At 38.8% G+C, this 16,408-nt stretch overlaps 1 protein-coding gene across 1 annotated transcript; it reads left to right on the forward strand.

Moving 5' to 3' along the window:
* Positions 1 to 10,808: 10,808 nt before the first annotated feature.
* Positions 10,809 to 15,476, forward strand: LOC103809338 (glutamate decarboxylase-like protein 1; the record flags this gene model as incomplete). Its single annotated transcript, XM_009082168.1, has 5 exons — positions 10,809 to 10,958; positions 11,761 to 11,887; positions 13,589 to 13,679; positions 14,348 to 14,454; positions 15,361 to 15,476. Coding segments are annotated over exons 1-5 (591 nt in total), but the record flags the coding sequence as incomplete, so codon positions are not given.
* Between the last annotated feature and the right edge of the window lie 932 nt (positions 15,477 to 16,408).

The raw sequence follows: 16,408 nt of genomic DNA on the forward strand, positions 1-16,408 counted from the left end.
CCCGCCACGGGCACCGCCGGAGCTGGCGAGGAGAGGGAGCTCGGGCGGAGGAGGGAGGCAGGGTCGGTTCGCAGCTGAGGTGTGAGAAGGTAGGGCTGCGTGTTGGGGATCCGCCTGGAACCTCCTTTCTGTTACAGCATAGCCAAAATGGTTTAACCCGGTACGGAGTTTGTAACAGTTATCATAAAAGCATTGCAGAATAGTATTTTTCCTTTTTTTTTTTTTTTTTTGGTTGTTGTTGTTGTTGTTGTTGAAAAAAATAGCTAAAGAGTGGTGCCTTTAATTATTATTCTATCTTCAGGTACCAGAATAAAACAAGGTATGGCAATGTAGTGATTTGCTTTGGAACCAAAGGTCTCAGTAAGGGAGAAGTTAATCCTGTTTTATAAATGTTTTATCAAGTTGTTTGCCTGCGTTAAGGGGAAGGCCTTGCATCATTAAGCAATGAAAAGTAAAAGCTGACCGTCTATTTATGAAAGTTGGGTATGTGTATGGCTTACAGCTAATACAATGAGACTGCTGGAGGAGCTTCGAAAACACAAAGATTAAGTTGTGGTGTACCTAGGCTTTAGGTGTGCTGTTATTTGCATGGTTAAGAAATAAGGAATTCCTCAGTCTTGTGAGTGGAAGCTGGTTGCTAAGTCAGAAAATAGTGTTTGCAGACGGCTGCCCCTTCTCCCACAAGATGAATATTCTTAGTAAGAATTTCTCCACTTTCCTGAAATTGGAAATCTCTTACAGAAACAGTCAAAAAGGCTTGAGACCTAGTATGCTTCTTTGATTTTTTTAACCCTAAATATGGATGAAACAATATAATTTAAAAAAAAACTCTAGAAACTTACTATTTTAAAAACAACGTCTCCCTTTCGCTTTAATTGTTATAAATTGAAAGAGCACTGTAAAGTTAGATGACAATTCTAGTGTGTGGTAAATACATTCTAGTGTGCATAGTAGTTTAAGGCTGTACTGTAATGACAGCTGTACTATGTGAGTAGCAAGAGCAGTACTGTATGAGTGACAGCAGCTCCAAAAGTGATTTGCTTCAGATGCAGCTTGTATTTATATCCTCTGCCAAGACAACGCCAAACATATGCTGACAGTAGTCACCAAGACAGAGATCCTGGTGGTTTAGCTGGGTAGTAGTGTTCTTTTTCAAATATTGCCTGAAGTATGCTACCAAAAGTCTTAATTTCTTCCAAAACCTTTGGCTTGTGCTGGTAAGACAGAATGTGTCTAGTAATAATACGATCTCCACCCTTGTTGCTAGAGGTTTTCCAGTCTCTCTACCTTATTCATGAGTAGCATCTGTAATTTCTTTATACTTTCTCTCTTATGAGGAGTTCTTTACCCTCCAAGTCCTGTCTTCTCTTTACCTTTGGTGATTTTGCTGTGTTTTCTTCCAGGTTCTATCTGGTGAATGAACTTCTCACGAGTGGGATGGTGAAGGAAGTTGGGCTGCATGGTAGCCTTTTCTCTAAGCTCATTTTAGCCAAATTTCTCCAGTAGCTCCTATTTTGTTCTTGAGGTGGTACAACTTATTTCTCCCTCCCCCACCCCCCACCCCCGAGCAGATGTGAAGGCAGTTCTCCTTTCCACACTGATTTTATGTACTCTTAGCTTTAAGACTATAGGAAAGCATCTAGGAGACAGACTGAAGGGACCTGCCTATTGCAGTACTAGCACTGCTTGCTTTGCACAGCTGGAGCAGCTGGCAAAGTGGACACAGTACAAGTGGAGACTTGGGTGTGCATAGCGTTAACAGTTGCAGTGGCTGCTGTGCTAAGTGCAGTGGGAGCACTCTTGGGAGGTGATACTGTGGGGGTTTTTTTGCCTTTTCTTTTTTAAACACCCTTAATGTATCTGAAAGTGGACACTTGAGTTTCATCTTGCTGTTGCTAATTGAGCCTAATTTCTCTAAGACATCACCACTGTCCACAAGGGAAGGCTTAATGACTGTGCAGGGATGAGTAAGAGGATTTTTTTAGGCTATACTAGCATAAAAGCCAAATCCCATTAATGAGAGGGGACAAAGTTGTAGATTCCTACTCCTATCTGCAGAAAGGGATCTTGACTGCCTATATCCGTCAGTCATTTGGCATTAGGGTAATTTTCCAAGGTTGTTTTGGCATGGAGAAAACCTGGTAAATTCTGTATTTGGAGAAAAGATAAAAAAAGGGTGAGCTATTCCCTTGTGGGGATTTGGGGCTGAGTGTGTTAAGTAGAGACTCAAGCAAGTTACTAGCTCATCAAGTACAACAAAGAGAGCTGGAGCTGGAAACCACAACGGGAAGGGAGCAGCTAGCATTTATGCAATATGGTGCTTTTTTACTTCTGAATTGCTGGCTGCTGTGCATATGGTGTGTTTGGGGTGTTATGTGGTTTATGTTGCCGGCAGATTGGGGAGGTAGGCAGCAAACATTTAGTGTAAGATGTTGCTGTGTTGCCATCTCAAACAGCTGTAATGTGAAGCATGGTAAAACATACTGGAAGTTAATGTGACTTTAAGCCTCTGGTAATGTGACACTCAGGTTAGTATTTTGGTCAGAGCAGAGGGATAGGATCTCTCCTGTGTCTTAAAATCTGATCTGATAAGAGAACTGCTATGATCTTTGTTAATGTCACTTCATCAGAGGAAGGGAAACATAGGTTTACAAGAAATGAAGTTTGTATCAAATAAAGCCATTCTGTGCAAGTGCATTCATGGTGATTTAAAATGAATAAGAATTTTCTTGGCAGTTAATGAACATTTAGTGAAGAAGTCTAATTTGACATTTGAGAAGTTCAATAAATAATTTTTCTTTCTTGATTAAGGCATCTTTTAAGCTGTCACTTATACAATCAAGAATTATCACTTTTTAATGCATTAAGATATCTTGTTGCATACTGATTGAGCTATTATTGCCTATTAAACAGTTTAGATTTCATGTGCCTTAATTTCCCTGCCCTTGACTATTTTAAGCTGCCTCCTTCTCGAAAGACCATTTATATTTTCATAAGCATTTGTTACACATTCAAGACAGAAAAAAAATGGACACATTGAAGTACATATTTCTATGACTTGTCCCCAGCCTGTGATCAGATTTGGGATAGATTTTTATCCTAATCCCAGAGCTTTACAAAAACTACCTCTTCAAGCTTTGCAAAAATAAAAAGTTCTATTTCTTATGACCCTTTTTTTTTTTTGCTTTGTTTTGTGTCACAAATTGCAGAAGTTGTTGGAGGTAGTTGTTTGTAAAGCATTGATAAGTCAAGGGCACTCATCAGGACATGACTAAATTTTGGGCCATTTCTCCTTTTCTTTTTATTCTCCCATCTGTGCACACAAGTTATCTTATTTTAACATTAGTGAGGTTTATACATGTGCAACAGGGGAATAATAAATTGAAAAGGCAAATGGTTGTTGCTTTGTGGTGTGTCAGCAGGGGTTGTTTCTGTTGATGATTATGGTCAGGCCTGGTCTAAGGGTAATAAAAGGTGTCTTTGACCTGATTCAAATCCATGTACGTTCATCTCTGTTCCTTTTTTCTTGAGTGCATGTAATCTTTTTTTTTAAATGAGAAACTTGTCAAGCATCAGCAAATAGAATTATATTTGAAAGTAAAAGTCCCTGGACCTGAAGTTTTTCAGTGCTGTGAATATCAGGAAAGTGGTTCTTAGTGACCAGGTCTTTTGTCAGCAAAGTAGCAGTAACTCTACAAAGTGGTTAAATCTAGATAATTTGGAAGAGCTGGTAGCTCTAAAGCTTCAGTGGCTCTGCCCTTTGTCACATCTCATCTTATGTAAGCTGAAAAGGCTCATAAATAGTATCTTATCCATTGGCAAATGTCAAGGTTTCAATAAGAAAGGTTGCTTCTAAGTGGCTTGGCATCCCTCTGCTAGTTACACTGCAAGACAGCTTGCTGTGTCTCATTGAGCTGCCTAAACTCATTTTTCTCAAGGAGACCTACTCCATTGTTCAGGGATTATTGAGCCCCCTTTGGGGCCAATATGTCATGTTAGAAAGCTCTTGCATCAGCCTAAAGGGGAAAGGGCAAACAACAAATGCTGTCTGTATGGGGTATTTGGTTGCAGTGCTAACGCTGAGCCCAAATGGCTGATTCAAGTTTTGGCACGGTCAAAAAAACCCGAACAAAATAAGTTATCCATCTTCTGCCTTTGTTAGAGGAAAAATGGAAGACATGATTTCAGTCAGACTATAGGTGATGTGATGGCTCTGTTTGGGCCTCTTTCAGCTGCCTTGATGTGGCAAGCATTCGTGAGCCCTAGCATGCATAGCATGGTCAGATCTGTGCTTCTACCAGGCATCATCCAGGCTGCTGCTCTGGAAAAGGACTGCTTGTGTCTTCTGCTGGCACTTGCCAGTGTGACCCAGTGGCTTGGCCTCTTGCTGCTCAGGAGTAGTTTCCCAAAATCACATAGTAAATCCAAGGCAGGCACAATCTGAAGTAGTGTGTCCAGAGCTCTGTTGGGTCCCTTGTACGTGTGACTGATTTGACCAGCAGTGTTATAATAGTCTGTGCAAGGCAACTTGCTCCATTTTGAAAGTGCATTGAGCTAATTCAAACTACTTTTAAATTAAACTAATATGCTAAGATATTATGAATATCTACATAGGAACTAGTTCAGAGGACCTCGTGGGCTGGAAAGTTACATCCTGATTTTAGTATGCGCTAGCTTCCCTGTGTTAGTAAATAAGGGTGTATCTCAGAGCTATGTTGTAGACATGAGTTAGTGAACAGCAACTGGAAATTCTTTGTAGGAAACAGAAAATATGGAAGTGTTTATGATGCTGAGAAAAAGAGTTCTGTTGACTGTAACTTGAGTGTTTAGGTAAAAGTGCCTGAAATGAAATTTAGACTTCTCATCTATTTTCATCATTTTAACTTGCATTGACTCCCATAAAACTCAGTTTTAGTAAATTACTGCTTTCTTAGTTGTTTTTTGAAAGGCTGGAGCTAAAAATTTATTTTTATATTACAACTAAAAATACAGTTCTTGCATCAAATTACAGGCTGTCATGAACTCTTTTAAATCAAGTTGTAAAACTTCCATTTGGAAAAAAACATATTTGTGTTTTCATTTCCTCTTTTCCCCCAATGGGAACCAGAGAAATCTCAGGGATTCTGTATATTCTGTGTGGGTCACACATTTTCACCACTTCTGTTTGAACTCTCAGCCTCCTGAAGTTAACTTTGCTAACCCATGCTCAGTGCGTGTGATTGACTTGGATGATGCAGATACAATCACTTTCCCACAGAAAAGGGAACATTCATTAAATGTTCACTGTCAATGTGCAACTTTTAATTAAAATAAAAACCATTTTGTTTCTCAGGTGCTACCTACAGTGTTAGCAGGTGTTAAAATTAGAGCATGTTAGCTGAGAGAGTCTTGTTGGGGTCAGGGAGTTGGGATTTCTGTTTCAGAGCTGGCTTTTACCATTTCTCAGTTTCGCATCAAGGTAAATTCCAATTCTCCACAGCCTTTCTTCCTAATTGGAAATATTACAGCTTGAATTATTCCCACAGTTACTTGGTTAGGACATTGAGAAGTTGTTAGGAAATATTAACATCAATTCCTGGAGTTTGACTGCATGAAAAGGTCTGAATTTTTTTTTCTTAACTTTTGTCTGCCTTTTTTTTTTCATGAGCTTTCTACTAATAAGAGTGCCCCCTCAGGACTCTGTAAATATCTCTGAAAGCAGGACCTCTGTCCTAGTGTGGACCTTGCATTCCTTGTCAGATATTCATTGCTGGGTCTCCTCTCCAGATTTCACTTTCCTTCCAGCTTTTCCTTTCAGAATGGGAAATTCAGGTGTGGGACAGAGAATAGGACCCATTTGTTGTGCTGTTGCTGTTCAGCACTAGCAGTGTGCTCAATGAGTCTATTCAGGGGCTTTTGAGCCCAGACACAAGCACTTTTGTTTTCTTTGGGCCCTGCTCTATAAAGGTCACATTTGCCTTTTCCCAGTCAGAGGGTTTCTGGGGGGCGGAAGACTGTTGCAGACCTTTTGAAGGGAAGCACCCAACTTGTTCTCTGTTCACAAGCCTGGTCCATAAACCTGCAAAACAAGAATATGTAATGTAGGGGGAACTGAATGAGCCCTACCCATCATACTTGTGCCTACTTTTTTTCCTTTTTCCATATGGGAAGGCTTTTGCCAGGACGCCAAATCATTTTATATACTGGATTTTAAGAAACTTGCATCTCCTTTACTTGGCAACAGGCCTGGGAAATCAGTTTACTAAGAAACCATGTATTTTTGCCTTAAAACTGGAGTGGCATTACTTCATTCATATGTACATAAAACAGTGATTAAAGAAACAGAAGTGTCTTTAAAGATTATTTATACCAAGGGACTCAAATAACTGCATAATGTGGGACAGGTTTGAGCTTTAATGCTTTGATACATGATATGGCACCACAGTAATCCATTAAACATGGCAGTGTGGAGTCTTGACATTGAAGTCACTTGTTTTCTTTTGCTGGATACACTGAAAGAAAGTACTGAGGTCTTCAAAAAGAAGATCCATGACTAGATCATACAGAATGAGAAATATAAAATTTGTTTCTGATTAATTCTGTCAATTATTGCTAAGCAGAAATAGGCCTTTGGTCTAAGCCAGCTTTTTACATTCCCTTGATTAGTCAGTGGGGCTAATATAGTGTAAACTGAACAGGATTTGGCCCTGGCATTCAAGCACAAACTACTCTTTCACAACAACCCCCTTCTGTTTCCACATTTTTCTTGTGAGCAGTAATCTTTCTGGTCATTTCATGCTACTCTCCCAAATGTTCTTAGAATGGGACAAGTACAATGCTTCAGTTTCTTTTTGTAGTATGAGGATTTAGCAGTCAAATATGGAAACACAGATGCGGTTTTCAAAGCACTTGATAGTGCTTACATAAATATATATAAACATCTGAAAAAATGTTTATTTTTTCTGTGCAATATTCCAACTCCAATTAATTTATGTTTGCTGCTGGGAAAATAATATTGATCATAAAAGTGAAATGCTGGTTGGAAATCCTTAGGATTCTGTAATAGAATATTTCATTCAGGATGAAATGTGAGAATTGTGGGCTTGATTTTGCTGCTGCTGAAGCCAGTGGATGAATGCCCAATTGCCTTCAATTGGAACAGGATTGAGTCTTCTCTTTTGCAGAAGGATATATTGAGCAGTCAATAATCCTTAATCTCTGTTTTAAAGTACTTCAATTTGGTAAAGTTTTAGTTCTGTTTCAAGCCTGGAGTAATTTGGCTGAAATTGCATTTGATATATTTTCTGGAAGTCTGTTTTCTGTGTCTGCTTAGGAGTCTGTTTCTGTATTCTCAAATAGAAATGAACATATTTATAGCAGCCATATCTCTAGACTGTTTCCTTACCATATTTGAAAACAAAAAAGGTATATGTGGCAAGATGCTGTTTCTATGAAGTGGGTTTCATATGGTACACCTTCCTTTAGTGCAATCAGTTGTGTTTGAGACAGATATATAAAAGGATACAAATTCTTGGAAAATAACATTTTAAGAACTTGATGTGTGGCTTGGTTTTTGTTTTTTGTTTTTAAGATACTATGCGTACTATCACCTCCTAAAGATAGTGTGTGTTTCTTAGCTTGGATGCTGACCTTTGAGAAGGTGTTAAAGGCATGCTATTCAAGTTGAGTACTGTAACATAAAAAGTGGACCTGGAATTTTTTTGGAGGTTCACCTATCTAAAGCATAATAAATTGGTCATTGGCTATGCAATTTCAGATGTTTATCATCTACTTAGTTTTCTGCTTCAAAGTTTTACTGCAACCAAGAGGAAACATTTTTTTGTAAATAAGAATTTGGAAATTTCATAAGAACTCTGGAAGTCAGGCAGCTATAAGTAGAAGATTAAGTATCATGGCATTTGCAGAAAAATCATGAGGGATGGGAATAGGGTAAATGTCCAGGAGTGGTTTGAAAAACCTGAAGACCTTTACCACAGACCATATGTATGTCTGGGACTTGATTTAGCTGCTGATTGTGAAATAGTTGTTTCTGTTAATTTCAAGTAATGGTCTTATGGTATGTTCCAGGGCAGAATTTAACTCAGCAAATTCAGACTGAAATAAGTGATAATCAAAAAATTATTGAGAAATTGTTAAGTAACAGCAAGGAGTATCATTCATTAAATGAAATAGGGACTAAATCATGAACTCTTTGCTGGAGCTTTATACAGGTAAAATACTGTTGAAACAAAGGCTCTTTTCCATTCCTTCCTTGTGACCTGTCTGCTTTGCCTTTCTCTTTCATAGACTGTGCCTGAGTACCCACACAGATGTGAGGACTAGGGGTAGACTATCAACCATTTTTCCAGAGCATGTCTTCTTACTTGGGGTCCACAAAGTGTCCTGTGGAGACTGTAAAAATGTGTGTAGAGGTGAACAGAGCTGCTTCAAACTGAGAGTTGATAGACCTATCATTCAGGCCTCTAAGGACCTGGTAGAAAAGGTAATGCGAAGTTCTGCTATTGCTTTTCACAGAATTCCTGTAAAAGATCTTTGTCAGGTCATGGAAGTACTAGTATCACATCTCTGTGCAAAAGTGGCAGGAATAGGGCTGATGGAGTTATCAGTAGAAGTCTTTTGCACCTCTCTGGTTCTAGCAGAAAAAAAAAAAAGTTAATGAATTAGTGAGTTCACTTGCTCCATTGTCTATTCTTGTAACCAAAGGAAATATCCATATCTCTGCTCTGCAATAGATATTCATCTCCCATATTGTTTTTTTGTAGGTCCTGTCTTCTTTTTCATAGAAACAAAACACCTTTGGCATATATGGAGTTGGTAGCATCTCCAGGTGATGTTAAGGCTGAGATTCCTTTGTGTGTTAAACTCAGGGTAGTATTTAGGGCAACTATTAATGCATTAAATAACTAACTCTCAATTCAAAAGTAGTGTCTGTTCAGTCTGCCCAAAGACCTGATGCCTTCCAATTTCTTGGTAATAACTTGTGTTTTTAAGTCTTATAAAGTTGACCTACTAGCTTGTGTTTTCAGAGAGAAACCTCTAAGGCTTTTTCAAAGCTGCGGTTTCTGCACCATGCCTCTGCTGTGCTGTGCTGGGAAGCATGATGATAATTGACATTTTTGATGTCTGTGATTTTCCTTCTTTGCCTGTTGAAGATTTAATACTGTTTACCTTCTTGTTCTCTGTCTGTCCCATAAGAATATTTATGCCTCTTCTATAACAATGTGCTGAAGGCTACTCTGTTCAGCAAAATTTAGTATATTGCCCATTTAGATTAAAAATAGATGTAATTTTAGAAATGCTGGGGTTGGAGGGGTGTCTCATTTTTGTCAGCAGTGCTATAGGAATCATGAAGTCCCATCGTCCCATCTTATGTTAGAATTTTATCTTGTTTGTCTTATCTCTTCTGATAAGTCAAAGTGAACGGAATAGCTTCTCTGAGTCATAATAAAATAAAGCTCATGGGACTGACAGGGTTTCTTTCAATCAATGGAGCTTGAAGTGATACACCTTTCTAGGCAGCATTGTTATTCTTCTATGTCTTCCTGTGCATGAAGAGCTGTAATTATGATAAGGATGATGAATATGTCAGACTGCAGTGTCTAGCAGTCTTCTGGAAATTTGGTTGTTTGTTTAGGTCTGTGAAAAAGCTACCTGTCTTCTATACTTTGTGACTGGAGCAAAAAAGTAAATCAGAAAGTGAAGTTGTTTAGGGCATAAAACATTCCCCATACATGTTTAGCCTTCCACCACGTTCACTGTAGATGAAGATGACACTTCATGGCAGTGCTGCCTGGCTTTATAGATCTGAGCTATTCTAAGGCAAGATCACTGAACAGGTACTGTCTGTAACCCAGATAATTTGACTGTGGTAGTTACCGCTTCTTCTTTCAGCACTATACTGTTTCAAATGTCTGCTCCCTTGATATCTCTGAATGTCTCACTTTCATCTTTATCCTCACGTTCATGAAAACCGGAGTCCTGATCTTGCCATATGAAATCAATACATGAAATAGATACGTAGTTGTCACTATTGGCCAGCGCCTTCTAAGCATCTTGGGTGCACTTCCAGAAATAATGTAAAGGAGGAAGTAGCAATGTGTTTGTGGAATACCTCAGAGGAGTAAAGGGGAGGGAGAGGAAAGAGATCATCACTGAAGAAGTGAATAAACAAGATAATCTGCCTAGCAGATTATTGTAATTAGTGACGGAGGTCACTTAATTGGATAAGGGCAGAAAGAAGTACAGGTATGTGATATTGACAGCAATCTTGAAAGGTTTTATTTTCACGGAGTGTGAGTCAGTGAAGCACTTTGCAAAGGATGCAGAAGACTCAGAGCAAGAGGACCGGCTGGTGGGAAGGAGCAGCATAAAGATACAGGAAATGAAGCTGAAAATAATTTCATGGAAAAAGGGGAGCAGAAGGGATGGCTAAGAATAATGCCCATTATCTTTCACTGTATTTCTCTTTATCCAGCTGTAACATGTTCTCAGTCAGAATTGTGTTTTCCTCTGTTTGGAAGGTCACTTGCATGCTTTTGTATGCTACAGAAAGTAGTAGATACAATACAGTAGGCTATTGTTACCTGCAGAATAACAGTCTAGGTTTGAAGTAACATTGTTTTTCTTATCTATAAAGATTCTTCCACCAAAATCTAGGATTTTTGTACATGTGAGAAGTCTGTGTGAATTTTTTAAGTTGACTAAATCTTCAGCAATGAAAGAATGTCTTTCTAGTTTATTACTTAGTTATCCAGGCCTTGACCTAATGAAGAATTGTTTATCTTACAGTTGGTGTTTGCAAACAGGAGATGCTCCAGAAGAAGAATGCTGTTTTGGTGGATGGGATCATCCTAAATGGTCCAATAATGGACTCAAAAGCAGGAGAGAAGTTTGTGGAAGAAGCCTGTAAGATTATACTGGAAGAAGTGGTTCAGAAAGCTGATGATGTAACAGAAAAGGTAAAGCTGTAGAGTGTTGTGAAAATTTTTAATGGACATAATGATCAATTTTTTGTGTAAGCTGTGTTTTATTACACTTTTAGTAGCCTCAAAATTGCTTCTAGTCTGTGCCTGGCTCTGAAGTAAAAAGACAGCCTTACAGTTTAAAGAAGAATATATTATAAAACCTTTCAATAACATAATTAGCATACATATCTGCCAGAAAATAATGAGTGTTCTTTTTATCTCAGAGTACAATGGTTGTTTTCTGTGAGATCACAAATGGCTGTAGTGTTGTTCTTGTTTGGGGTGGGGGCGAGTTATTTGTCTGCTCCTCAGAGGCACTGGTGTTGGAGAAGGAGGAACAGTGGATGTGGTACGACTGTGAAAGGGCAGCATTGTGAGATTGCTGTAGGTTTTGCAGAACCCCTGCTTGAACAGGCTGTACGGGAAGAGGACCTACAAATAAATCATGCTTGCCTTTGGGTGGGTACTGATTGTTCCCACCCCTTGGCAGAACAGCATCTGAAAATGCTGATTACAAATCCTTAGATAAGATCAGAATTTGAGCTTCAGGCCTCATGCTTTTCTGCCTTCCAGCATTCCGCACTCCAGTTTTTATGGTTGAGCAATGCCTGAGACAGAATAAAACCAACATCCCATGAGACCAGTTTAGCAGATATATTTTTGGTGGCATCCTGCCCTGCAATGGGGCAGTTTGTGAAAGCTGTGCTGAATGTGATGCTTATCTTGTCCTTTTAATAACCTCTTCCTTTTTGCTAACATGTTCACTGATGGTGTCTGCTCCCCTCCCCATCACTAGGTCTGTGAATGGCAAGCCCCTGAAACACTGAAGCAGATTCTTGACCTGGAAATGAGGGACACTGGAGAATCTCATCATAAACTCCTGCAGCTCTGCCAGGATGTTATACAATACAGCGTCAAAACGAGTAGGAATGTGATTTCTAGTGCAGTTATTTTGTATGCTAACTTAGAAACACAAGATAATATCTGCAAATTTCCGTGACCTTTCAGGGGACCCTGGGGTGGAGAGTGGTGAATGGTGAATGTTTGTTTTCTACCTGCCTATATAAGTATGCAAACACTTGGCTGTGTTTCTGTTGTTTGACTAAATGCTGGTCACCATGGGTTTTACTAAAATGTGTCATAATGGCACACTAATCAAAAACTAATTAATGTAATGCCATTGGCATTAATAGTAGGTTCTGTAATTTTGAAGTCTTGTGAAAGTCACCTAGACAAGTATGATATAACAGTCTAGCAAAGCAGACAGGAGAAGGACCTTTGTGTGAGGTTTCTTGCTGTCTGAGTGATGAGATTTGGAGTTGCCATCATTGCCCTCATATGTTCTTAGTGATGATTACCCTCTATTTATTACTGTTCTTTTTGAGCAATAGTCTTGTAGGGTGTTAATTTGCTGATAGGCAGTAATTCCTGATCCAGACACTGAGAGAAGAGAGCCTGTAGTGTTTCAGAGACAGTATGCCGCATCTCTGCAGGATTAGTTCTCTACAGCTAACCTTTCTGCAGCATGTGTAGGATAATTCAATCTTAGTGAAAAGGGATGAACAACATCTGTTCAGGAAATAGTGCTGTGAATCAGTGGCTCAGGATTTCAGATATGGTATGGCTTAAGCTGTGTTTTGGGAAGTGAGAAGGACATTTGGTATAGTTGTGCATTTCCAGGCTATATTCCCTGCTGCAGTCACTGTTGATACAAAGCAAAACCCTAAAATAATTCTGAGTGAACTCATGCCTTTGGAAACCATAGAAGGTTAGCAATACTGATCTGCAGAGGGAGTGCACTAATAAGCAGATATAATTACTGAGTTTCTGGAAGGTGTTACTTTTTGCTTCTACAAATTGCCTTGAGATTATCATTTGTTGCACTATGTCACCTTAGAAAGAGACATAAAAATATGCTGTGCAAAGAGTCTTTCATCTAAGTATAAACATTTATTGAAGCCCCAGATATAAATGGAGCCATACAGTTTGCCTGGTTTTGCATGTAAAAGTACTATGCTGTGGATTAAAATTTAGGTGGTGATCCCACTGTTGAACTGACTTGTTTTTATAGTCAGCAATAGTATAGAATTTTGTCATAATTGGTTATATCTCACTGTTTCAAGGCAGGTAAAGAAATTCTCTTCACTTCTCATTTTAAGTGTGCAACAAATTTTTCCAAGCTGTTATACTGCCTTTCTTTCTCAGTATTGAGACACTGGTGGGAGCATAGGTACAGCTGCCTGGGATAAGCAGGTTCTTGTGTTCTCCTGCTTAGTAAAACTTAGCTGAGCATCCATTGTGGCCTCTCAAAACCACTGCTAAAAGCCACTATGTATACTTCAATTGTCAATTCCATTTCCTTTTTGGATTTGGAAAACTGCTGAACAACACATTCATTCTGCACACTACTTGCATCTCTCAAGCCTTGTTTTGGCATCTGAAGGTGCTTATTAAATGTACTTTCGAAGGATTGTCTAATGTAAGAAAAGGACAATTAAATCCAGAGAATATTGAGAGAACTGAGTGAATTGTGGTTTGCAATGATCAGCATTCAACTGAGAGGGACTAAGATGTATTCTCTTTCCTTGTGTATCCTGTCACTTGCTTTTCATCTGTGTTTTCAGGCCATCCAAGATTTTTCAATCAGCTCTATGCTGGAATAGATTATTACTCGTTAGTGGCTCGTTTCATTACAGAAGCACTGAACCCAAGTGTGTAAGTGTGGTTCTTTGTCCTCTTAATGATGAATCAGTATGGTTTTTTTGTGTAAGAGGTTTTGGTTTTTTTGCTTCCTTGCTTCTGCATTATCTTTTCAGTATTAGAGAAGAGGTAGGAATTGTGCAGGAATCTGGGAGAGAAAACAATCTGATTCAGATTGGCTGAATAGCTCACCAGAAGCCTGATTAATCTGATGAGGCCTTTTTTTTTTCTAGTTCATAAGGTGGGCTCTAAGGGGTTTTTTTTCCCCCCAATGCTTTTAAACCTAGACTTTTATCTTACTTAGTACTTAAAAAGGAATTAACCAGACTTAACTTAGTTGTTCATATCCTTTGAAGCATTCTGCACAGAGTTGAATGCAAATTGGTACCTGTCTACTGTTTACTTGCAAATGCAAAGCTGAAATTTAAGCATGTGACCTACATTAAGAAAAAACTGATGTATTACTTTGAGAGTGGAAGTGTCCGTGGTGCTGCCAGGAACTAAGCAATTGCTCTACTGGGTCAGACCCATAACGTTTTTAGTTTAAAGTTCTACTGCTGATGGTGGTCAGCTGCTGATAGATTAGAGAAAGGTGCAAGAAGCCTTTATCTAGTTTTAGCAATACTCTGTGTCATGAATTCTGTAGTTTTAATACCAACTGTGATGCTTTTATTTTTGTTCAGATATACATATGAAGTATCCCCTGTGTTTCTGTTGGTGGAAGAAGCAGTCATCAAGAAAATGATTGAGTTTATAGGCTGGGAAGAAGGCGATGGTATATTTAATCCAGGTAGGAACAATTCAGACTTCAAGCTGAGTCATTATAAACCACCTAATGCCATTAATTCCATGAACATTGGAGCCATGTAGAATATTTGAAAATGCATGCAAAAGTTTAGTGAGACAGCTACACAACTATTTAATCTATGTGTTCTAGTAGTAATTCAGTGATTCTAATATATAATTCTATGGAAATTAATTGTTTGTATCTGATGCCCTTCCTAACCTTGTCAACAACACTACCAACAGCCTCATTAGAATGAGTGAATTTAGTTGACAGACAGGAAGCTGATTTACATACTAGACAGCAATCAGTGGTCCCTGAGGGCATGGATGTGTGTATCCTGCCTATGAATTGTGGGAGCCAGAGTTTGTTAGGAGTTTTGTGAGCTTAACTCTTCTGAGTTTTTATAATTTTATTAAATGTTATGATAAGGCTAAACAAATATTAATGAAGCTGCTTGATAAGCCATGGTTTTCAAATGTTCTGTAAGGCAGTGTTCCAGACCACTGTGTTGAAACAGTACTCTGAGTCCTGGTTGCCCAAGACGTCCTAGGCTCTGTACAGTGCAGCCACAGCTGAGCTTGGGTCAGGCAGCTGAGCTAGCACTGCTTCAGTGTAGATGGGAAGGATCTGTGCCAGGGTTTTCTCTGTTGGGAAGGACTGCTTGGGCACAGCTCTTATTCCTCAGGAAGTATCCCCAAAGAGCATTCAAACATGTTCTGTTTCCATGCATGCTGCAGAGCCCAAAGTGCATTTTATGTCTGTAGCCTTTTGGGGGAGGGAATAAACGGTCATGGATGCATCACTAGGCTAACTGTATGGTTTATTTTTTCCCTAATAGGTCAAGGACTCAGATGCACAGCAGGTGCTAGTGCTGTGGCTAATATGATATTTTTATGTCTCTTTTTGCAGGTGGTTCTATTTCTAATATGTATGCTATGAACTTAGCAAGATACAAATTTTGTCCTGCGATAAAGGAAAAAGGACTTTCAGGTTTGCCAAGACTAGTCCTGTTTGTTTCAGAAGAGGTAAAAACAAAACAAAAATTTTTTTAAAACTCTTTTTTTCAATGGCTGCAAAATTATATAATTTGCATATCTGATGGGGCACTGGTACAATAATTTTGACATCAGTGTATGATATGGAATGTTGGAGCTAAGTGGAGAAGTCTGATAGTAAATTTCCCTGCTGAAGCTTCCTTGCTTTCAGAAAACAAACACAGATCTTCCTGCTTTGAAAATTACTGATATAAGAATAGCTTGTACATGGGGCAAACCTGAAGCAGAATGCATGTGACTGCAGTACTTGGTTTCCCACAACATAAAGTCTAGCAGGAACTGGAGGTAGGTTTTTGATATAAAAGGTTTTTTTCTGCATGTTTAATTTGTACTAAACAAAGCAGTTGTGGACCTGTGAGATGTAGCTATTTGCAGCTCCCATGCTGCCCTATGTCTGAATAGAGGTTGGTTGTGGTACAGAACCAAACCCACCATAAGCCTTTTGGAAAAAAATGCTGAACCTTCAGACAGTTCTTTAAATAATTGAAAAATGTGTGGCTAGTTTTAAAGACTTTGAATAATATCTGTCTAAAATGCCTGTGGGAAATTGAGTTAAATTCATACATTTATTCTGAAGGTAATTTTTGACGCCTTTTTCTCTTCCTTGTCCCTTCAATTTCAAGAGTTTATCATTTGATTAGGTCAAAGTTGTTATTAATTCTGACTCCACTATATAAAGGCCCCAGTGGAAGTGAGAACCTTGTTGTATTAGAAAGTATAGAGTTACTAGAATAATTTTAGCTCAGAAGTTTATGCTCCAGACACTTTGCAGTGTAAGTAGATGGGAGGCTTATTTTGAAGAAGCCGGAGGGATGAAGGCATTGCATATGTTGTTGAAGGCACCACGTATATTTTGGAACTGAGTCTAAATGTCCTAAATAAAGGTGATTGGTTTGTTTGTT

Source organism: Acanthisitta chloris, unplaced genomic scaffold, assembly GCF_000695815.1.
Source record: "Acanthisitta chloris isolate BGI_N310 unplaced genomic scaffold, ASM69581v1 scaffold26989, whole genome shotgun sequence".
NCBI lineage: Eukaryota > Metazoa > Chordata > Aves > Passeriformes > Acanthisittidae > Acanthisitta > Acanthisitta chloris.